The sequence below is a fragment of the Bidens hawaiensis genome, unplaced genomic scaffold (assembly GCF_021521415.1).
Source record: "Bidens hawaiensis isolate Kalapana, Puna unplaced genomic scaffold, B.hawaiensis_p1.1 tig00012216_1, whole genome shotgun sequence".
In the NCBI taxonomy this organism is placed as follows: domain Eukaryota; kingdom Viridiplantae; phylum Streptophyta; class Magnoliopsida; order Asterales; family Asteraceae; genus Bidens; species Bidens hawaiensis.
In genome coordinates, this window is record NW_027491986.1 from 5,464 (window position 1) to 29,472 (window position 24,009).

At 43.0% G+C, this 24,009-nt stretch overlaps 1 protein-coding gene across 1 annotated transcript; it reads left to right on the forward strand.

Moving 5' to 3' along the window:
* The first annotated feature begins 18,855 nt into the window (after positions 1–18,855).
* On the forward strand, positions 18,856–22,376 carry LOC143540345 (protein unc-13 homolog). The gene is made up of 5 exons (XM_077033433.1): positions 18,856–19,448; positions 19,521–20,384; positions 20,461–20,916; positions 21,010–21,196; positions 21,282–22,376. The coding sequence occupies exons 1-5, from the start codon at positions 19,071–19,073 to the stop codon at positions 22,259–22,261; spliced, it is 2,865 nt and encodes a 954-aa protein (XP_076889548.1). The 5' UTR covers positions 18,856–19,070; the 3' UTR covers positions 22,262–22,376.
* Positions 22,377–24,009: the final 1,633 nt, after the last annotated feature.

Sequence of the window (24,009 nt, forward strand, 5' to 3'; positions counted from 1 at the left end):
CATGATGGTTATATACATGTAAAACTTATATAGTTAATATACATATTTATTGTCACAATTATACTAGGAAATTGATTCAAGACTAGACATGATTAATTCCTATATGTAACCAACAAAAGGGAAAGAAAGAAAGAAAGACATCCAAAACTTGTAAACTTGTATGACGAGTGTGTGTATACTAACCAGTAGATACATGGAGAAGCAACTTTATATTAACGCATTTGGCAGCGGAATCTGAAGAAACGTGGATCTACTCACTGGTAGCAGATCTACTTTCCTCGGGTGTGATTAAACTATTTCACCGATGGTTCTTCTGGATCCGAGTTCTTCCACCTACAAAATGAACAGCGCCGTTACTTACCCCTCAGAAAGGGACAGAGGGGTCCTCTTTGGGGTAACCCTCCGGCGTGAGAATCAGTATCTTTTTGAGAAGATAATAATGTTGTATGTAAGTGAATCTCAAGAGTATTGCTGATCGCTGAATACTCTTGATTTGTGTGACTGTGTGTTTTCTCTGTAACTGACTGTGAGTGAATATAATTCAATGTGATTGAATGTGATATCACTGCTTGTAACTGTCAATGATTGAGTGTGAATGAATCTCCCATCAAAGTGGAGTTGATGCTGTATTTATAGTGCTAGGGTTTCCACTGGTTGGGCTCAGCCTCGTTGGCCTCCTCCAACCGCACTGCGCCATGTGTCCTCTGGGACACCTGGCGCTTTCTCGTTGGTTGTAATTATGTGGTAGCACATGTGTCATGCTGAGTTGTCGACCTTTCATTTGGCAGCTGTCAATATCAGCATATTCTTACTCCTTAAAAAGATGCCTTCTAGAAGATTGTCTGACGTGCACAATCAAGGTCGCCCTAATCCTGACTTGAATAAGGACGAGGTTGATTATGTGCACGTGTGATATGCGCCCATCCTGAGGATGCGCGAAGTCTTCTTTTTATTCTCACGCGCAGATATTTCATGCGCAGGTGTGATATGCACGAGCGTGTGATATGCGCCGCGCGATTGTGCGCCGCGCGCATATGCGACGCGCGAGCATATGTGATGTGCAAGAGCATGTGATATGCGCCGCGCGTTGATGCGCCGCGCGCATATGTGATGCGCGAGCATATGATGCCTGAGCATGTTTTGTATGCGCCATGCGCCTAGGTTTTGGCTTTGTGCCTTGATAATGTCTTTATCTTGTGGGTTGACCCGCCTTGATTGGTGTTGAGGCGGGTACATACCTCTTCAAGCCCCCCCAGTCTAACGTGTGTCTTATCTCGCGCGAGCGTGGTAAGATAGATATTAGACTCACTGAATTGTCCTATTATAGGGGGGTTTTGTCGTTTTCCTGGTTGTTTCCATCATCGCGCGAAGTTCTATCCACTTTGTTGAAAACCAAAGGTCCAAACACGTGGTTGGTTGGTGGTGACGTGCGCCGTAAACGTGTCAGACGTTTCGTGTGCTCGAGGTGCTACAGTTGCCTTTCACGTCCTCTCACAGCTGTCTTGAACACGTGTCGCGCTCGCATTGGTTAGTACCTGCGAGTGGGGGCGCGTGTCTGTTCCGTGGCAGGTCGGTTTGTCACCTCACACAGCTGTTAGGGACACGTGTCGCGCCTTCGTTGGGTTGCCCCTGCGAGTGGGGGCGCGTGGAATCCGATCAGCTGCCACTTTTCTCTCTCCTGGTCCTATAAAAGCAGGCCCTTAGGTAATTTTTATCCTCATCTTTATTGTTATTCAAATTCGAATTCCTGCTTTCACATTCTGATTTGAGTGTTTACATCGATTCGAATCCTCGATTATCGGCTATTACAGTTGTATGTCTGATAGTTCATACTCGTCTAGCCCTTCAATCACCTCCGTTGCCTCTCGAAGACGCCGTGTGAAGTCTGTGGTGATGTCGACATTGAAGCAAAAAGGAAAGGGGAAGAAGGTTGTTGAAACCACATCGGAGGAAGTAGGGAGGACCAAGGCGACCAAAAGGTGGAATGAAATCCCCTGCAAATTGAAGCAGGCGGATCTCGACAACCTCATCACCTCTCAGGGGTTTCCCACCCTGTTTGGCTGCATGTTGCCTAGGTCCGGGCAAACGGCGGCGAACCCGCCTGCCGGCTATATATCCCTATATAGCCACTTTTTCAGCCACTGCAACCTTCGTCTCCCGATGACAAGGTTTGTGGGTGCACTGTTGAAGTTCTATGGGATTCACATATCCCAAGTCCATCCGTTTGGACTCGTGCGCGTGACTCACTTTGAGTTCATGTGCAAATCCCAGCGCGAGGAACCCACTCCTCGGCGCTTTCAATATTTTTATAAGGCCAAGATCCAAGACAATTGGATATCTTTTATTCCTCGCAGTCAGAAGGTGAAGTGCTCCACTGTTTCATTCAAGAGCCTTCATGACTGGTCAGAGAGGTTTTTTTACATTAAGGCCGGTGTGATCCCCATCCGTATGACCATGCGCTCTATCACTTCTGCGCCTGCGGATGAGGATGTCCTCAAGAACCCAACTGGCGCATGGGTTAAGAAACTGACCGCCGAACCATCCCCCGCGAAGAAGATTTGCGAGGAGGCGCTGGTTGGGGTCGGCATGAGCAGGCTCTGGGCCGACAGCGCGCTTGAGCCCGTTATCCAAGTCGACGGGTTGTGTAAGTTTTTTTTTTTTTTTTTTTTTTTTTTTTTTTTTTTTTTTTTTTTTTTTTTTTTTTTTTGCGCTAACATCCTTCTTTTGCTGATATCATTTAACTCGTCTTTGCGCAGTCACCAAGGATTACATCCTTGCCGCTTATGATGAACATGTGGAGGGCGGCTCCGTCGAACTTGGCATTGGGGAGGTTGGTTTCCCGGATCGCTTCGATGACATGTTCATCCCAGTGGATCTGGATTTTGACTTTGACGGTGACGCGCCTGGTAAGCCTTCGCACTCTTGCTCATTCCTTTAGAAGACCCAAGCTTATTGACACTTCTGTCGCTTGTTTTTGTAGATGCGCTTGAAAACTACGAGCTAGAGCTCGCGGAAGAGGAGGAGGAGGAGGAAGAGGAGGCGCCTCTACTAAAGCGCAAAGCTAAGGGGAAATCTGGCGCAGGGGCCAGTAAGAAACAGAAGAAAGAGGACACCCCTGTCGCTCATCCCCATGCTCAAACGAAGAGACCTAAGGAAACCACAAAGGTTTCTTTAAGTTCTCTGCCTGTGAGAGTGGGCAGACCTCCTGTCCACTTGAGGTATGGTGCCGTCGCCTCCTCCGTTCGCGCTGCTGAAGAGATAAGCCGCGCCGCGCCTGCAACAGGTATACTTTGCCTATCTTCATCTGATTGAGTTATTATTAAACCGTTGGTTATTTGAATGTTTGCAGAGCCGGCGTCGGTAACAGATCAGCCGCAGGCGCCACAAGGTGCTACGGCTGCGCCGGGGACTCCATCGAAGTCCCCTGTTCTACCCTCTGAAAAGGGTAGAATGAACTTTATGGCGATGTTCGACGCGGCGAACAGAGTTGCGCCAAGGTAAGTGTTGCACATTTGTCTTCTGAATTTTCCCTTTTGGAGTTAGTCATAAACCATTCCTTGTTTATTTGTTCATAGGAGTTGTAGCTGGTACAACAGTTGCTGATGATACTCCTGGCGCAGCTGCCGGCGCCGCTGGTTCTGGTCCTGCTCCTGCTAGTGCTGAGTCTCCCCTTATTGGGATTACCAAGGAGCAGGAGACGGTGTTGCGCGCCGAACTGGCGGCGTCTAGACCTCCTTCGCCTCCTCCTGCACGTAGCCCTCCCCGCGAGGCTGGTTTGGAGCCTTCCAGGTCGCAGCAGAAGAGGCCTGTTGAAGAAGACGAGGAGGACGAGGGGGTTCAAGGTGAAGACTCCTTAGGAGATCGCGCCAGCCCTGCGATGCCGCAAGTGTTTGCAGCGCAGACCTCTGGTGGGGCTGGCGCAGACATTCCTGCTTCATCCCCGCAGGTATGTATTGATTTGTTGGTCCGCTGCGCGTATCTCCCTATAAGTATGTTTTATGACTTAGGATTTTTCTTACATTTTTGCAGGAAGGTGACCACGTTTACCGCCCGAGATGGAATATTAATGAAGAAAGTTCCTTTCAATCCTTGGGCGTATGCGAGGACTTCTGGGCTCATGCCGTGCCTCCTACTGAAAGGAGGTATCAAGAGGAGCGCACTCGCGCGGACTTGCTGAACGAACATGTTTTCGCTGGGTCGGCTTTTTTCGCTGCTTCCCAAGAGCTGCGTCGTGATTATATTAAAGTACGCGACGCTCTTGTGGAAGCCCAGCGAGAGGCTAAGGTGGCCGCCTGGAACCTGTCTGATGCTCGCGCGCGAGCTGAGAAACTCCAGGCGGAGCTCAGTGAAAACCGAGCAAGTGCCAACACCGCATACATCAAGCGCGGGCATGAGCTCCAGGCTGCGCGGGAGAAGCAGCAGTTGGCGGAGGCCGAAGTTGCCAAGTACGCGCGCAGAGTGCGTGTCTTGGAACAGCAGGCCGAGGCGCGTGACCAAGCTATCATCAAGAGTATTACTGAGAAATCATCGTTGGAGAGCGAGGTCGCGCGCCTGAAAAGGGATTTGGCGGCCGCGCAGGCCGATAGAGATGAGGCCTTGGCCACGGCGGCGTCCAGCCAGGAAGCACTTGGTGCTGCGCAGGCGGAGAAAGAAAAAATTTTGGCGGCAGCAGCGTCTGACAAGGAGGAACTAAAAAAGGTTAAGGAAACTGTTGAGTTATTAAACTCTCAGGTTCCTGCCCTCGAGACGTCTGTTGCTGGCCTCGCGCAGGATCGCCAATGGCTGGTGTCACAGGGCATGGCTCGCTGCGCTTTGGCGATGAAATATTCCGCCGAGTTTCAAGCCCTTGTGATGGACTGCAATGCCGCCGCGCGTTTGGTGGGCCGAGCTGAAGGGTTTACGGATGGGTATGAGTATGGCATGTTGAGGAAGAACCCATCCGAGTACCCTTACAAGTTCGATGCGGCCTGCGCGGACATGGCCGCGGTGGGGGAAAAGTATATGAATACTCCCATCCCCATCCTTATGCAGGTACCTTGATCTTAATGAGTTTTACTTTACTAACTTTTCTAAGTGTTTGTACTCATTACTTTTCTAATGATTTACAGATAGCTGCGCTTGCTGACCAGCCCGACCTCGGCGCACTAAAGAAGTTGCTTGATGATTGCGAGAGGGCTGGTGGCGATGATGGTGGCGCGGGGGATGTTGCCCCTGCCAGCGGCTCTGGCGCGGCGAAAGAATCTGCTCGTGACACCGTTGTGATCGAAGACTCCAACGAGGAGGAAGAACTTGACTATGGTCAGTTCGGAGATGAAGAGCAGACCGCGCCAGATGCTGCGCGAGATGATGAGGATGATGAAGCGGCTGACGTCGACGTGGAGACTTGAGAAGCCCATCATCAAATTTTGTATATTTATCTTTTATACTTGTAGTTTGTAACTCATGATACTTGTAAATTTCGATCCAATGAAATGAAACTTGTTCTCTCCTTTTCGTATGTTGCGCATTTCCATTCATCTCTTCATGTTTGGTTGTATAGATATAAGATATGCTTGAACGTTAAAATAAGAACAAGGTTGTAAGGAAATTATTCACTTAACCTCTGTTCTATTTTGTTTGTGGCTCTCACAGTATCTTGCTCATGCTGACATGCGCGCTAATTTTTCGTTAATTCCTTTTCGCGCGTTGGTGTCACGCGGTATGGAAGTATGAGTTTAGCCATTACATGTCAGCTTGTGTTACTCAGATATCCACTATGGTTCCGCGCGCGGCCTCGACCTGAGACCTTAACATGATATGGCATGTAGTTTGCCTTAGTTTTGTTTAAGGATTTTTATGATCAGGCTGCGCGGGGTGTAAGATGGATGTATGTGAGTGTTTTGAGCTAAGGCTCTTTGTTTTGGGCTAAGGCCCTGACGATTTTAGAGTTAAGACTCATTAACGTGTTTGAGCTAAGGCTCGTAATTTTGGGCTAAGGCCCTGACGTTTTAGAGTTAAGACTCGTTAACGCGTTTGAGCTAAGGCTCGCGCATGTATGTTTTACTTCGCTTTATTTTGTTTCGAAGTCAATATAATGTTGTCATATTGTTCCAATTTAATAAAGGAAGTGTGAAACATGTATGCAAAGGTAATAGAACCAATATTGAAAGATAGCGCGACAAATATTGAAAGATAGCGCGAATCATCATTAATGATGGCTTAAAAGCCTTGATTACAAATTTGAACTTTTTACATGAAGCATTTTCTAAGCTGTGCCGCGTTCCACGCGCGCGGTATCTTTTTTCCGTTCAAATCTTTTAAAGCATACGCGCCTTTCCCCAGGTCTTCTGAAATTTGATAAGGTCCCTCCCAATTGGGGGACATTTTTCCTGGGGGTATTGCGCGACTAGCTTCATTGTTTCGAAGGACAAAATCATTTTTCTTGAAGTGGCACTCTTTAACGCGCTGATTATAATATTTTTCCAGCTTTTTCTTGTATCTGGCTTCATTAATGATAGCCGCTTCTCTGCGCCCTTCAAGCAAGTTAAGGTCCAACCTTCTTTCGTGGTCGTTATCAGTTTTGCTCATCATGAGTACCCTATGGGATGGGCATCCAATTTCCGCTGGGATCATAGCCTCTGTCCCATAAGTTAGGCTGAACGGGGATTCGCCATTGCTAGTCTTGCTTAATGTCCTGTGCGCCCACAAGACATTAGGTAACTCTTCGACCCAAGAATGGGATTCTCCCTCCAATCTTTTCTTCAGCCCATTTAGTAAACTTTGATTCGCGCGCTCCACTTGGCCATTCCCTTGAGGATGGTAAACGGACGTAAAGATTTGGTTGATGTGCAATTCTTTGAGCCAGCTTGACATCTTCCTGTCAGTGAATTGTTTGCCATTGTCGCTCACAATTTCCATAGGAAGGCCAAAACGGCAAATGATGTGGCTCCAGATAAATTGCTTCATCGCCTCAGCTGTGATTTTTGCTAGTGGCTTGGCTTCAACCCATTTTGTGAAATAGTCTATCGCCACTACCAAAAATTTCACACGCCCTTGCGCTTGCGGCAGGGGCCCCACAATATCAATGGCCCATTTGTGGAAAGGCCATGCTGAGGTGACTGGAATCAAGTTGTTTTTTGGACGCATGGTGTTTGGCGCGTAGCTCTGACATGCCTTGCATTTTTGGATTTCTTTTAGCGCATCCAAGTACATGCCTGGCCAATAGTAGCCTGAGCTCATCGCCTTGGCAACCACCATGCGCGGACCAGCGTGAATTCCACAGATTCCTTCATGAATCTCCCTAATCACATAGCTTGCTTCTTCCGCATCCAGGCATTTCATGAGCGGTCCAAGATAAGAGCGCCGATACACTGTACCATCAAGTAGTTCATAGTTCTGCGCCTTGTGTCTTATCTTTCTCGCCTGTGCGCGATCATCCGGTAACTTCCCCTCTTTCAGGAATTCCATTATTGGAGTTATCCAGGATGAAGGAGTTGTATGAATTACCAGGACCGATTGCGTTTGCACTGACGGGCTGCTCATTATTTCCACCCTGACATCTTTGCCAAAGTGATCAAAATTAGTTGATGCCATTTTACTCAACGCGTCTGCGGACTTGTTTTCGCTTCGCGAGATGTGTATGATTCTGAAGAAGTCAAACTGCTCAACGAGCTTTTTTGCCTGCTCTAGATACAGAGGCATTGTGTTCTCCTTGGCGTCATATAGGCCGTTGACCTGAGCAGCTACCAAGTAAGAATCAACATGCGCCTCTAGTCTTTTAACCCCAAACTTGCGCGCGATGCGCAGACCAGCCAGCAGGGCTTCATACTCAGCCTCATTGTTGGTACTCTTGAAGTCCAACCTGATAGCATAAGTATATTCATGATTATCAGGGTCTACCAGTTTGAGACCTGCGCCAGACCCTTCGCTGTTGGAGGCTCCATCAGTGAATAGCCTCCAAACATCTTCTTCATCATTTGCTCGCGGAGGGTCTACCTCGCGCTGAGCTTCTTCAATCTTTCCCTCTGGGATTTCCGTGATGAAATCCGCCAAAACTTGACCCTTTATTGCTGGACGGGGCTTATAAGTGATCGTGTGTTCACCTAATTCCAGCGCCCACTTTGTCAGCCTTCCGGAGAGCGCGGGACGTCGCAAGACTTGCTGGATGTTGTAACCAGTCAGTACTTCAATAGGATGACCATTGAAGTATCTATGGAGTTTGCGCGACGCGTGTGTTAGCGACAAAACTAACTTTTCCATGATGGAATAGCGCGTCTCAGGGTCTGTGAGCACTCGACTCACATAGTATATTGGCGTTTGGATCCCCTTGCGATCCACCAATAATACTGCGCCAATGGCGCGATCTCCAGCTGACAAGTACAATGTAAGGGTTTCGCCAGGAAGTGGAGCTGTGAGCGCGGGCAGCTTTATGAGACATTCTTTTATCTCATTGAAAGCTTGCTCAGCCTCAGGCGTCCACTTGAATTGGCTCTTCTTCAAACAGTTCCTCAAGGTGTTAACGAATGGAGTAGATTTGCTGGCGTGGTTAGCTAGGAACCTGTTGATTGACACCAATCTACCATTCAGCTTCTGAACCTCTTTCATGGTGGCTGGTGAAGGCATGTCAAGGATGGCTTCCACCTTCTCAGGATTCACCTTGAAACCATCCTTAGTGACCATTACACCAAGAAATTTCCCCTCTTCCGCGCCGAAAGTACATTTGCTCGGGTTGAGCTTCATGTTAACTTCCGTTAGGCGCTGAAGAGTTTCCTCGATGTCGTTGAGCATTTGTCTCTCCTCCCTGCTCTTGATCACTAAATCATCAACGTAGACTTCTAGATTCCTTCCGATTTGTTCATTGAAAACAGAATCCATAAGTCTCTGATAGGTGGCGCCCGCGTTCTTTAAACCAAAGGGCATTTTTGTGTAACAAAAAACACCCTTGTCGGTTCTGAAGGCCGTCTTGTCTTCATCCTGTGGTGCCATTTGAATCTGGTGATAGCCTTTGTAGGCATCCAAGAAACATTTGAGCTTGAATGGCGCCACGGAGTCCACCTTTGCGTCGATGTTTGGTAGTGGGTAACAGTCTTTCGGACATGCTTTGTTGAGGTCCTTGAAGTCAATACACATCCTCCATGACCCGTTGCTTTTCTTTACCATCACAGGATTGGCTACCCACGTCTGGTATCGGATCGGGCGGATAATGTTTGCGCGCAACAAGTCCTCAACTTGCTCATTCATGGCCTTCGCCTTTTCATCCCCCATGATTCTCTTCTTCTGAGCAATTGGCTCCACCGACTTGAACGTGTTAAGAGAGTGTTGCGCCAAGTCTCGCGGGACCCCAGTCATATCGGAGTGTTGCCACGCGAAGACCGACATGTATTTTGTGAGCAACCTTTTCACTCTCAATCTCGTGTCGTCTGAAATGGTAGCGCCAATTGTGACCGTTTGGTCGGGGAATTTTGGGTTTAAAATCCACTTCTCTGGCGCATTGTCCGCCGTTGGAAGTTTCATTCTCCCTTCCCGCGGCGTGGTTGTCACTGCGCACAAATGATCGCGGTAAACAAATGCTACGCCTGTTGGTGTAGGGATCCCCAATGCGCCGTGCGCTGGCGATGGTACAGCATTAAATTGGGCAATCGTTCCCCTACCCAGGATCATATTGTGGCATGACGTGGTGGGCAAGACCAAGAAGTTGACCACTTCGGCTCGCTTGTGCTCATCATCCCCCATAGTTAATTCAAACTGAATCTGGCCTAGGGGATGTATGATTTCATTTGAGACACCACAGATTGGTGCGTTCACAATTTCGAGCCGAGCTTGGTCTGCCGGGTCTAACTTTCTGAAACACTGCTCATACATAATGTCAGATTCGCTTCCAGTGTCCACCAGGACCTTTGACACTTCGTAATGAGCAATGTGTGTGGTAATAACGAGAGGACTGCTTATTGAAGGGCCTCCCCTGATTCTTGGGAAGATGACTTGCTGCTCGCGCCAATCTCCGTGAATTTGCGCGCTTCTCTTTCTTGACGTCTGCCCTTGTCGTCCCCCCTCAGCCACACAGATTCTTTTGTACTTCTTGCTGGCAGAGGCTCCCTCCGGTTGCTCATCTTCTATTCTTTGGTTTTTTACCAAGTGAGCCAGCCTGCCAGACTTTACATCCTTCTCGATCGCATCCTTTAAATGATGGCATGCGTCGGTGTTGTGGCCCGGGGACCTGTGAAATTCACAATATTTACCACTGTTTTGCGGCCCCTTGTAGTGTAGTTGCTTGGGAGGCTTGAATTGGACATTCTCAGTACTTAACACCTGTGAAGGTGTTTTAGTGAGGGGAGTCCATATTCTTGGCAGAGGTCTGCTAGGATCTCTGCCGCCCTCCCTCTTGTCACTCTCCCCGTGTTTACGAGCATCCTTTTGGGGCTGGGGTGAGCTTGGTTGCGCTTGTTTTTCCGCGGAAGAAAAACTTGTTGGCTGCAACCTGGACCATACAGAGTTCTGTTTGGCCCTCTTCTCTTTGCTGCGCGGTGATTCAGCCTGATGCGCTCTTTCTCTTGCCCTATCTTGGGCAATCTGTTTCTCATTTCTCGCGAAAACTCGCGATGCCTCCATTAACTTGGCCCACGTGGTGGGCATACCATCCTTGCTTACGAGAGCTCGTCGTAACTGATCACTGCGCGCGCCTTGTATAAAGGCCACGCGCAGGAGCTGCTCAGTTATGCCCCCGATTGCCAGGGACTCCTGATTGAAACGAGTGATGTAATCTTCAATCGTTTCATCATTCCTGCGGATGCAGTGCATGATGTCATCAGGATCGCGCGTGTGCCTGCGCTGCTGTACGAAGTGGGCCTGGAACTTTTCTAACAGTTCCTCGAACCCATCAATTTGCCCTGTCGGCAAGCTCTCGAACCATACTCGCGCTGCGCCCGTGAGGCAGCGGGCAAACATATGACACCATGTTGGCATCGTCCAGCTCTCTAGGTTTCCCGTGTTATAGAAACCTTGCAAAAAGTCATCTGGATCTGTCGTGCCATCATATTTCCCCAGACCACTTGGCATCTTGGTCTTGTGCTGGATGGGAGCCTGCGCGATGCGCGCAGTAAACTTTGAGTGTTTTACCAGGATGGCTGGTCTGTAGGGGGTGGTTACGTCCACTTGCCCTCTGACCGGTGGGCTGTATGGCATGTGCAGATCCGGATCTGCTCTGGCTCCTGGCGCCATGTTCACAGGCGCGCGGAGCTGCGAGCCTCCTGCATGAGTATCCCTTGTCTTTCTCATGCTATGCACCTCTTCATCACTGAACTCTGTGTGTGCAGTGTGAACAGAATGCCCTTCTTCCGGCGCGCGCGGCCTTTTTGTGGGCTGCTTCTCCATCGCTTGCCTTTGTGTTTGGTCGGCTAGCTTCTTCTGTTTGATCATTTCAGTGTATTTATCCATCAGACGCCGCTGCTCATTTATGAGCCATTCATTCGGATCGTCTGCTTCATCTTCTGGACCCATTGGTCCTTTCAACTTCGCGCCGGCCATATTTTGTAACGTGTGATCGTCTGGAGGAGTTTCAGTCTGGCCGTGAGGGGTTGTGACGAAGGGACGGTTGCTGGTGGTACGCGTAGAATCACGCGGAACCCTCAGAACCTGCTGTCCGTCGTTAACACCCTCACGTTCAATATCCTCCAGAGCTTGATCAACGTTACGAACTCCAGAAACCATGGTGATTGAATTTTTTAGATCTGGATGAGATCTGATTGCCGTTTGTAACAGTGGATGGCGCCAATGAAGAAACGTGGATCTACTCACTGGTAGCAGATCTACTTTCCTCGGATGTGATTAAACTATTTCACCGATGGTTCTTCTGGATCCGAGTTCTTCCACCTACAAAATGAACAGCGCCGTTACTTACCCCTCAGAAAGGGACAGAGGGGTCCTCTTTGGGGTAACCCTCCGGCGTGAGAATCAGTATCTTTTTGAGAAGATAATAATGTTGTATGTAAGTGAATCCCAAGAGTATTGCTGATCGCTGAATACTCTTGATTTGTGTGACTGTGTGTTTTCTCTGTAACTGACTGTGAGTGAATATAATTCAATGTGATTGAATGTGATATCACTGCTTGTAACTGTCAATGATTGAGTGTGAATGAATGTCCCATCAAAGTGGAGTTGATGCTGTATTTATAGTGCTAGGGTTTCCACTGGTTGGGCTCAGCCTCGTTGGCCTCCTCCAACCGCACTGCGCCATGTGTCCTCTGGGACACCTGGCGCTTTCTCGTTGGTTGTAATTATGTGGTAGCACATGTGTCATGCTGAGTTGTCGACCTTTCATTTGGCAGCTGTCAATATCAGCATATTCTTACTCCTTAAAAAGATGCCTTCTAGAAGATTGTCTGACGTGCACAATCAAGGTCGCCCTAATCCTGACTTGAATAAGGACGAGGTTGATTATGTGCACGTGTGATATGCGCCCATCCTGAGGATGCGCGAAGTCTTCTTTTTATTCTCACGCGCAGATATTTCATGCGCAGGTGTGATATGCACGAGCGTGTGATATGCGCCGCGCGATTGTGCGCCGCGCGCATATGCGACGCGCGAGCATATGTGATGTGCAAGAGCATGTGATATGCGCCGCGCGTTGATGCGCCGCGCGCATATGTGATGCGCGAGCATATGATGCCTGAGCATGTTTTGTATGCGCCATGCGCCTAGGTTTTGGCTTTGTGCCTTGATAATGTCTTTATCTTGTGGGTTGACCCGCCTTGATTGGTGTTGAGGCGGGTACATACCTCTTCAATCACTAAACCTAAGGTACTTTTGCTTCAATATCAGTTGGTTTTGAGTGTTCCGCAAAAAAAACTGATTCTGATTGATTTGGTTAGTTAGGGTCAAAATTTTGAACTAAATGCGGCTTTGTTGTAGTAAAGAGTAATAGCTAAGCTTCAATTGTTCAATTGGTCACACATACAACATGTTTATTAAAATGTCCAAAGATAGTTTTAAAATAATACGATCTTTTAGGTTATTCTGATAGGGAAAATTCCTCATATAAGCGTTTATGAAAAAGTTTTTAAGGTTATTTGCAAGAAATTCCAAAATATATGTATTATAAATTAGTCGTGACAAGAAGTTTATGATTACACACGAGTAGTTTGTATAACCAATTAAAACTTGCCATGTGTCCTTAAACTACTCATATAGGGAATGTAAACTAGTCTCGACGAGTTAACTAATGCTAATAAACTACTCGTATAAGTAATGTAAACCAGGTAAACTTATCGCGACGAGTTAATTACTAATAGAATACTCGTATCATGAATGTAAAATAGTCGTTGACCAAGATCTACTCGTAAGGACTAGTTGATCTTTCAAACTAACCATTTCGGTTAGTATTTTATAAAATTAACCGGTTCGATGTATTTGATAAACAAACAACTCATCGTGGTTAGTTTGATAAACTACTCGTGTCTCGAAAAGTTTTAAAATCTACTCGTCGCAACTAAATGATTTTTTATTTACTCGTGGATATTGATTACGAGGCTTGAAACTTATTTAATCGTTACGAATAGATGAATAGTGAAACTGGTCGTTATGGTTAGTTTAAGGACGCGTAGCAAGTTTTAATTGGTTATAGAAACTCTCGTCACGACTAGTTTATAATACTTATTTTGGGAATTTCTTTTAATGACACCTAAAAGGCTAAAACCTGATGAACGCTTTTATAAACGCTTATTTTCGGAAATTTCCCATTCTGATATGGTTATTATATATATATGAAAATTCATGCTTTGTAAGTACGCTTAAATTTGAAGCCTTTTTGACATAAGTGTTGAAGAATTGATACCACTCAACAGCTTTGTTGATGATGATATGATAATGTTGAATCAAAACTTGAAACAATCACAATGCTGATGAGATGAATTGGTAACTCTACACAGCCATGGAACATTAATGAGACTTTAAATCAGAAAGCAAATTCAGTAGTCCATATGGTCAAAAAGGTAAAAATAAGAAAACAAAACAAACTGGTATCTTTAGAATTAGTTAAAAGTGTAAAATATATTTGAATGTTAACCCCAAACAACGCCATATTAGTCTTAAAAGTATGTTTTTAATCAAGAAAGCCTATTTCTTGATTGCTATAAGTTATGCTTCCATGGCTTTGATTCTACAAGATCTCAGAGCAGCTTCGATTGCTTCACCCGGAGATTAACATCCTGTTTGGATTCTCTCCTGTTCTCACTCGAAATCCATCGTCTTTTTGTTGTCTGTGAACTTTACAGATATGTAAGAAGTTCAATTTGATGATTTGATGTAAGGAATTGCGTTGATTATTTGATGTAAGAAGTTCAATTAGATAAACATTTTGGTTTTTTTACTTTTTAAATTTTTTAATTTTGTATGACAGATTTTTTTTCTTTTACAAAAATGATGTGATGTAGGTGATCGAGAGTGCACCATAAAAAAAAGAAAAAGTAAAAAAACCTAAATATTTATCTAGCATCCCTGGTAATAAAACAATAATAAAGTTAAAAATAATCAAAAAAATAATTAAAAAATATAAAAAAACAAAAAAGTAAAAAAAACAATCAAAAAAATATCTAGCATCCCCGTTCTAAAAAAAAATCTCGGTTTAGCCTTCGGGTTTAGTTTAGCTTTTAGGGATAGGTTTATAGGGGGTGGGGGCTTTTTTTGTACACGTGATGATGTAAAGATAACAGGAAAAAAATGCATAAATATATTAAAACCGTCACATTGAAACTCGCATTGTCTTGTACATGCGTAAATATATAACTTGAAAATGTTTATAAATGCTAAATTCTGTGAGATAACCGAAAATTGGTTTTTAATATATATATATATATATATATATATATATATATATATATATATATATATATATATATATAATTGTTGAATATACAATAAAATTATAAAGAAGCGCGCTGTTTTACATATAAAATCTTTAAGAACTGTTGTTTTACACGTAAAATTTTAATGAGATTTGTTATTTTATGTGCAAAATGTTAATCTAAGGTGTTATTTTATATGTAAAATATTATTTTTAAATGTAAAGGCTAAAATAACTGTTGTTTTACTTGTAAAATGTTAATAAGATTTGTTGTTTTATGTGTAAAATGTTAATGAAAAGGGTTATCATACATGTAATATATTAATTTATATATGTAAAATTTTAAAGAACTTTTGTTTTACATGTAAAATGTTAATAATATTTGTTTTTTACGTGTAAAATGTTAATGAAAAGTGTTATTTTACATGTATAATATTAATATTTACATGTAAAATCTTAAAGAACTATTGTTTTACATGTAAAACGTTAATGGGATTTTTTGTTTTACGTGTAAAATGTTAATTAAAAGTGTTATTTTATGTAAGGCCCCGTTACCGGTAGCCCTACTTTCGTGTTGGATTTACTCATAAACGCAGTTCTAAATATCAGAGTTAATTAAAACATTCGCGGAATATAAAAGCTTTCATAAAACATTTCATAACAAAACACCTCTTGTCTTAAAACAACATCTTGTCTTTCAAAATAAACAAAACATTAAACTTAAACGTCTTGAGTCTTCCGATGCCAGCCCCTTATTCAGTGCCACGTGTCTCCTCAAGCGAGCTGCCTCATCCTACTCACCTGCGTGCATACTAAAAGTCAGCTACGCTGAGTGAGTTCTAGTTAATCACATAATCATACAATACCTTCTTACATTTCATACTTAACCTCTTAACTTTCTTGCATACACACGTAAGTGCATATACTTTCATTCTTACCTTCATACTTCCTTTACATACATAATCATACGTTTTAAAGAGCCTTTCGCCCTATAACCTCACAGATATTATAAGGGTCTGGTCTCTAACATCACAGATATTATAAGGGTCTGGTCCCTAACATCATAAATATTATTAGGGTCTGGTCCCTAACATCACAGATATTATTAGGGTCTGGTCCCTAACATCACAGATATTATTAGGGTCTGGTCCCTTTGTTTCGTGTAACTGTACTGTACCTGTTCATACATACTTTCCTTGACAATACGTGCAATCTCCGAAGAGTGTTCACGTACCATCATCATAACATACATACATTATGCATACATCATATATTCATACATACATCCTATCTTTCATTATACTTATCAATCATATCTTAACTACCACTTGACAGTACATGCAATATCCGAAGATCGTTCACGCACCGTCAAACAATCATCATACATAAATCATACAAGGCATACACTTACCACTTAAGATAAGTGTATTAACTATCACATCGGGTATGCACACAGCCCCGAAAACATAACAAGGAAGTGGGGCTAGAAACTCACCTCAATGCGGTTGCGTTCACCGTTTACGGTTATTCCCTTCTTGAGCTGTGCAAGACTAACTATATAATAATTATACGTTTCAGTAAACTATCACTACACATATCGCCTTTCTAGTTTAATCATTACCCTCAACGAACGGGAGTCCGGGGGCAGCGCCCCTAGCAGCGGGGTTCTAGGGGCGACAGCCCCTAGCGGGGTCCAAGGGGTAGAGCCCCTGGCTGGGGTTAAGCTGCCAGGTCAGCTTGGAAAAATTTTATTTTCATTAACTGTCTTATCACATTTTCCATTAGCATTTTGAATCATTGAATAATATGCTACTTAAAAGTTCAAGGGTTTATTTGTAATTAAATCATTCTTTTTTAAGTCCAGGGACCATTCTGTCATTCTGTTAAACTTCTAATTCGTTACTTATCCTTAACGAACTGACTTACCATGACGAACTGGTTCTTGTAACGAATTGGAACCTTTAACGAACTGGAATCTTAACGAATCAGTCCATGTAGCGAATTGGACCTTCTAATTCGTTATCTACTTTAACGAACTGGTCATAACGAATCAAGGGTGATTCGTCACCCCTTTCCCTTAACGAATTGAACACGAACTGTAATCAGTTCGCTATGTTCCCATGGACGAACTAACTAGCGAATCACCTTTAATTCGCTATATTCCTTTAGCGAACTAGGGTTAGGTCAGGAATGTCAGAACATTCCCTGACATTCCCCCTTAACCTCGTACAACTTTCCGGCGCCGCCTTTCCGGCGCCGTCATTGCCGGAAAGCCGCCGGAAAAACGCGATTTCGCTGGAAAAACGGGTTTTAGCTTGTTTTTCACCGTTTTTCGTCCCGTTCAATCCAGATATGAGCTAGGGTGACTCCTAAGCTCATCATAGGTTCGGTTTATACCCGAATCCACCCGGATCTCGTGACTTAAACGGTTTAACGGTGTCGGCTAGTCGTTTCATGATTATATCTAACGAATTTAAGCTGAAACAATAAAATACTATCATTACCTCGGGTCGGTTCTCGGTTTCCTTCTTGATATCGGTTTAGAGAGAGAGAGAACTAGAGAGAGAATCTTAAGTGTGTGTTTTAGATGGTGTAAGGGATATGTGTAAATGAATTAAATGGAGGATTAAGGGTATATATATTTTTGATCATGTGCTTAAGCCCATGGTCTTTCCTTCATTGCTCCATAACCCAAGTCCATAACACATATCCTTTTACCCACACAAGTCCATCTCGTATTCTATTCAACTAAACCGATAACGACCCGCTATAAAATAAACGAACTTTATTTTATTAATATAACCGAAAGTAGGATGTTACATTTTACATGTAAAATCTTAATGAACTTTTGTTTTACATGTAAAATGTTAATAAACTGTTGTTTTACATGTAAAATGTTAATGAAAAGTGCCCCCCCCCCCCACCCCAAGCTAAAAAAAATTAAACCCGCTAAATTCTAAGCTAAACCCGAAGCTTAAACTAAGTTTGAGTTTTTCTTTTCTAACGAGGATGCTAGATAAACATTTTGATTTTTTTACTTTTTTATATTTTCTAAATTATTTTTTTGATTTTTTTAAGATTTGGTCTATTTTTTGGACCAGGGATGCTAGATAAACATTTTGGTTTTTTTCTTTTGTTATATTTTCATTTTTTTTGTTTTATAATTTCTTTAATTATTTTTTGACTTTTTTAAGGGTTTTTTTTCTCTTACAAAAATGATGTGATATAGGTATTTGAGGGTGCACCATAAGGATGTGGGAAATTGATCAAGGATTGGGAAGGATGTTCCCCACTTTGTTAGTGTTCCCAAATGAACTCATCGGTATATATATATATATGTATGTATATATATATATATAATTACATAATTAAACTACTTGATTTGCACAGTTAGCAAGTTAATTTAATTTGTACGTTAACTTTCCTCTATATATAACATACCATTTTGCTAGTTCTAATTATTTCCAATCTTTATCTGACAAAGAGCGACCATGATAACATTTTCTAAATTGTCATAAAAAGGATGGGCGATCTTATAATAACCAGGTGTGGTTTTTAGATATTCATATTTTCATAATCGTGGAACATTGGGCACGAACTATTTCTTTATAAAGAAGAATTTATGAGATATCTACAATTTTGTATGCCTTAATTATCGATCATGTGTTCATGTGAAGCTTCAAATGTTCTTTGAAGAATAGGTCATGAAGATCCCAGAATAATACATGCTTTTAATGATCATGGTAGAAAAGCTTAAGCTGCATAAGCCATGGATATTGAAGCTATTTTTGGAAACATTCCAGACAACTTACATGACGTAAACCTGGTTTCTCGATGAATATTGAATGGTTTCTCGATGAATATTGAAAGAGCCATGTTCTAACCACAAAATGCAGTTAGGATTTCAGAAAGACTATGTTCTTTCAAGAATTCGGTTTTTGCTTTAGTGTAGTTGGGTTAAAAATTCCTTTCCTATTTTAGAAACAGAATTTATATATTTAGACTTAAATATTTAGTGGTTGAAAAATAATATAAATAGGTAAAAACTAGAAATGAGCTAAATATAATGAAATATGCGAATCCAATAAAATGAGAAACTAATGGCCCCAAGATAAATACGCAATGCCAGAAATTTGGTTTTAAGATTACATGTGGGAAATTAGTTTGTTGATTTTGGGTTTGTCTTTTTCGTCGAGGATAATCTCTTGGACAGAATTTGACATCTTCAACCCCAACCCTTAGTTTTAATATAACCATGATCCCACCCGATCTTTCTTGCCCTTTTGAAACCCCAGATGGCCTTGAATCAAATGATATCCAGGCAACTGCTTATGAGATATTCTTCACGTCATGCAGGTCGTCCCCGGGTTTTGGAGGTCGTAACGCCATTCAGTTTTACTCCTCCGATGGGGAGAATAGTGTTGGGGTTGGGTCTAGCCGCTTTAAAAGGGCGGTTGGGTTGAAGATGCTTAAGCGATCTCTCTCTTCTCGGAGGAACAACCCTAAACCCGCATCCATCAGGAGGCCTAGAAGGCCACTGACGTCTGCAGAGATAATGAGAGAGCAGATGATGGTGTCCGAGGCTAGTGATAACAGGCTTCGTAAGACCCTCATGAGAACCCTTGTCGGCCAAGTAACTTTCTTAATTAATTAAATATTCAAGCATGCTTAACAGTTTATTAACTCATTAACTCTTGTTTATTAGACGGGGAGACGTGCGGAGACAATCATTCTCCCGTTAGAGCTCATTCGACATCTAAAGCCAACAGAATTCAATGATTCCAACGAATACCACATATGGCAAAGGCGTCAACTCAAGACCCTCGAGGTAGGACTCCTCCTTTACCCCTCTAACCCCTTGGACAAAGCCGACAACTTGGCTTTGTCTCTTAGAGATATCATTCGTAGCAGCACTGCTAAACCCATCGACATCGAAAAAACCTCAGAGGCTATGAGGACTATATGCCATTGTGTTGTCTCATTGGCATGGAGAAGTGCTGACGGCTCTTCAACCGATATCTGCCATTGGGCTGATGGTTATTCATTCAACGCAACCCTTTATGTTTCCCTGCTCAACTCGGTCTTTGACTTGAAAGATGAGACGTGCGTCTTGGATGAGGTCGACGAGCTACTCGAGCTAATGAAGAAAACATGGCCCACTTTGGGGTTCAATAAACCCATGCATGATCTATGCTTCACTTGGGTGTTTTTCCAACGATACGTTCTGACTGGACAAGTAGAGGAAAATCTTCTTAGTGCCTCCCTTGCGATGTTGACCGAAGTCGCTAACGATTCCAAGAAAGCTGATAAAGAGCCCACCTATATTAAGATGTTGTCGTCAGTATTGACATGTGTGACCGTGTGGTGTGAAAAGAGATTGATGGATTACCATGGAAGTTTTAGCGAGAGAACAATTGGGGCGATGGAGCACATTCTTCCTTTATTTTTCTCGGCCACGAGAATTTTGGAAGAAGACGTGCATGTAGACAAACGTGAGGTAGCATCAGAATCTGCAGGAAACAGGGTTGATCAATACACTAGATCCTCTTTGCAACATGCTTTTTCCAAGGTTTACATGACATAACATGCATGATGTTGATATATATTATTACTCAATTTCCATTAACTATACACAACATGTACAGATGGTAGAGAATGGAATTAACGCGATAAGTAGGAAAATGTCATTCCAACTAGTGTGCGAAACACTTGTTCGGTTGGCACAAGAAACAGAAGAATTGGCACTTAAGGAAATGAGAAGTTTTAGTATGATATTGAAGAAATGGCACCCGATATCAGCTGGGGTTGCAGCAGCCACGCTCCACTCTTGCTATGGCGCCATGTTGAAGCAGTTCTTGACATGCAATTCTGACATTACCAATGAGATGTTGGCAGTGTTGCAACGGGCGGATAAACTCGAAAAGCTTTTAGTTAAAATGGTAGTTGAGGATTCTGTTGAATGCGAGGATGGGGGAAAGGCGGTTTTTCGAGAAATGGTTCTTTATGACATCGATTCCATCATCGTCAAGTTTTTGGGACAATCAGTGAATGGGAGGTTAAAGAGAATCAGAGTTGTTCTCCATAGAGCTGAAGAAGCTGAAGTAAGTGTAACATAACATGTTGTTCTTATATATATATATATATATATATATATATGCAATGTATATTAATAAATGTATCATTTTTGAACCAAGACATGGAATCCGAAGTCGAAAACGGAACCTTATTCACATTCAGCTGTAGAGCTAGTAAAGCAGGCTAGAGAAGTTGTGCTTTCTTTTTTCGAAAATCCAATTTCTGTTTCTGAGGATTTGGTTCACGAATTTGCAAATGGGATTGAAGAAATATTGGGGGACTACAATGGTTTTATTGCATCATGTGGTATATGATCATTCCATCTTTGACGTTTAATTCATTTAGTTTGTAAGAATGGATTTTGATTTCGTAACAATGTTTGTATTTTTAGGATCAAAAGAGAACTATATTCCTACACTACCTCCACTGACGAGATGCAGTCGGGACTCGAGATTGATAAAACTTTGGAAGAAGGCGACTCCATGTGCAGTAACAGGGTTTAATCCATATAATCTGGGAGTGGGATTGGGACTTGGATTAGGAATAATGGGATTGGAGGAAGAAGGCCACAACAATTCACGCCCTTCAACCAGCCGTGGAACCCAACGCCTCTACATCCGCCTCAATACTTTACACTACCTCCTTTCCCAACTCACCCCCCTTGACAAGTGTCTGTGTCATCCCTCTAGAATTATTCATTCACACAAAAACCACCACCACCCTCACTTTGAGCACACTAGATCTGCGATCATGGCCGCTACCCATCATGTGTCTGAGGTTGCAGCCTACCGACTCATATTTATAGATTCCAACTCGGTTCTATATGGAACCTTATATGAAGGGCACGTTGTGAATGCTCGAATCACCCCGGCTCTAAAAGTTCTGAAGCAAAATCTCACTCTTCTATGTGCTATTGTGACGGAGCGAGCTCAACCTTTGGCCATAAAAGAGGTATTAAAGGCCTCGTTTGAAGCCTACCTTATGGTTTTAATAGCAGGAGGAAACGCCAGAAGTTTCAGTATAGCCGATCATGAGATGATTGAAGAGGACTTGAAGCTTTTGAAGCGAGTGTTTGCAAGTTATGGCGAAGGGGTGGCCTTGGGGCTAATGTCAGCGGAGGCAGTGGACAAAGAGGCCGAGACGGTTGAAGTAGTGGTTGAGTTGATGGGAAGAACAACAGAGCAGTTGTTGGAAGACTTTACTGCATTGTACCCATGCGAAGGTAGTGATTTGCCTCTGCCCGTGCCCCCCACGACCGGAAAGTGGAGTTGTAGTGACCCCGACACTATATTGCGTGTTTTGTGCCATAGGAAAGATCGTGTTGCAAACTTATTCTTGAAAACAACTTTTAATCTAGCTAAGAGAACATAAAAACAACATCTATCTATCTTATGATTTTTAGAGTATTAGGGAATGGAAGGGCCGAGTTAGGCTGGGCTTTGGGTTTGATACGAAATTTGCATATTTAGTGCTCCCTTTGCTTTATGTTCTTTATGTTCTTGTAGTTGATAAATATTTGATGAAACATGAAATGTAATTTATTATCTTTTTTTGTAATCAACAACACAGCCAAACCAACTAACTATACATACACATATATGTTATTATCATGCTAAATTACTTAGATGGGCATGCTGACTCAAATTATTCAAAAGATTGGCTTTGAAAAAAATTGTCTTTCTAAAATTGGCATGGCCAATCACATCTTGATACTTAATCCTCTTGGACAACATTAGGCACGAGCGATCTATGTGAATATATATATATACATATATAAGTTTGAATGAAAGTTCCACACAAATTGAGTTTTAAAAACAGGTATTCACATACAACTAAACCACACACGAAAGGCATGTGTACACATCGTTTGTAATAAAGTGCCTGAAAGAACCGAGTGTCAATCCATGGATATGGTGAATTTCTAGTACTAAATCTTTGTAAATGACTAACCAACCAACGAAATCTTGATTTGAATTTAAACTAACTAAACATTCGTATAATGAATCCATTCTACTAACATGATAAAGTAGCAATTAGGGTTACGGGTTTTAAGGTTTTTTTTTTGGTAAAAGGGATCCGATTCAGTGGTTCGACCTATACTCAGTTTTTCCTCCGGCTCGTGTACTACCCCCTTTGGCAATACTGGAAAAATTTCGAAAGGGCCACAGGGTGGCGTGAGGGCATAATTATTGATCTGATTCTTTCTTAGGGTCACAAAATATTGTATGGCGGTCTCCATGACCGAATTTATGATCTTATTCAGTGGTTCCACCCATACTCAGTTTCTCTCCGGCTTGTGTACTACCCCCTTTGGCAATACTGGCAAAATTTCGAACAGGCCACGGGGTGGCGTCAGGGCATAATTATTGATCTGATTCTTTCTTAGGATCACAAATATTGTACGGCAGTCTCCATGACCGAATTTATGATCCGATTCAATGCTTACACGCATACTCAGTTTTTCCTCCGGCTCGTTTACTACCCCCTTTAGCAATACGGGCAAAATTTCGAACGGGCCACGAGGTGTCTTGAGGGCATAGTTATTGATCCGATTCTTTCTTAGGATATAAAATATTGTATGGCAGTCTCCATGACCGAATTTATGATCCGATTCAGTGGTTCGACCCATACTCAGTTTTTCCTCCGGCTCGTGTACCCCTTTGGCAATATTGGCAAAATTTCGAACAAGCCACCACTACGTGAAAATTGACCTTTGGCCACACGAAAAAAGTGTGGTCGTAGGCCTTTAGCCACACATATTTGGTCCAGGTCATATGTGGCCAAAGGTCGCGACACCGTGGGTATGATATGACCACACAGAGTTTTTAGTGGCCTTATGTGGTAATAAGTGTGGCTAAAGGGTACATGTATTAGTTGCTGGCCATCAAGAAGCCTCTCCAATAAGTGTGGCTAAACGGTAGAAAATGGCCACATGACAAGTTACTATGAGTGACCATTGCATCTACATAGCCACATGAATTCATGTTTCAGCCATATGAATTTTATATTAAGGTGGCAAATAGGGTTGTGTTAAGCTTGCATTGTGACCTATACCGTGTGGATATAGCAAAGAAATGGCCACTTAAATTTAATAATAGGGTGGCTAATTATATAATATA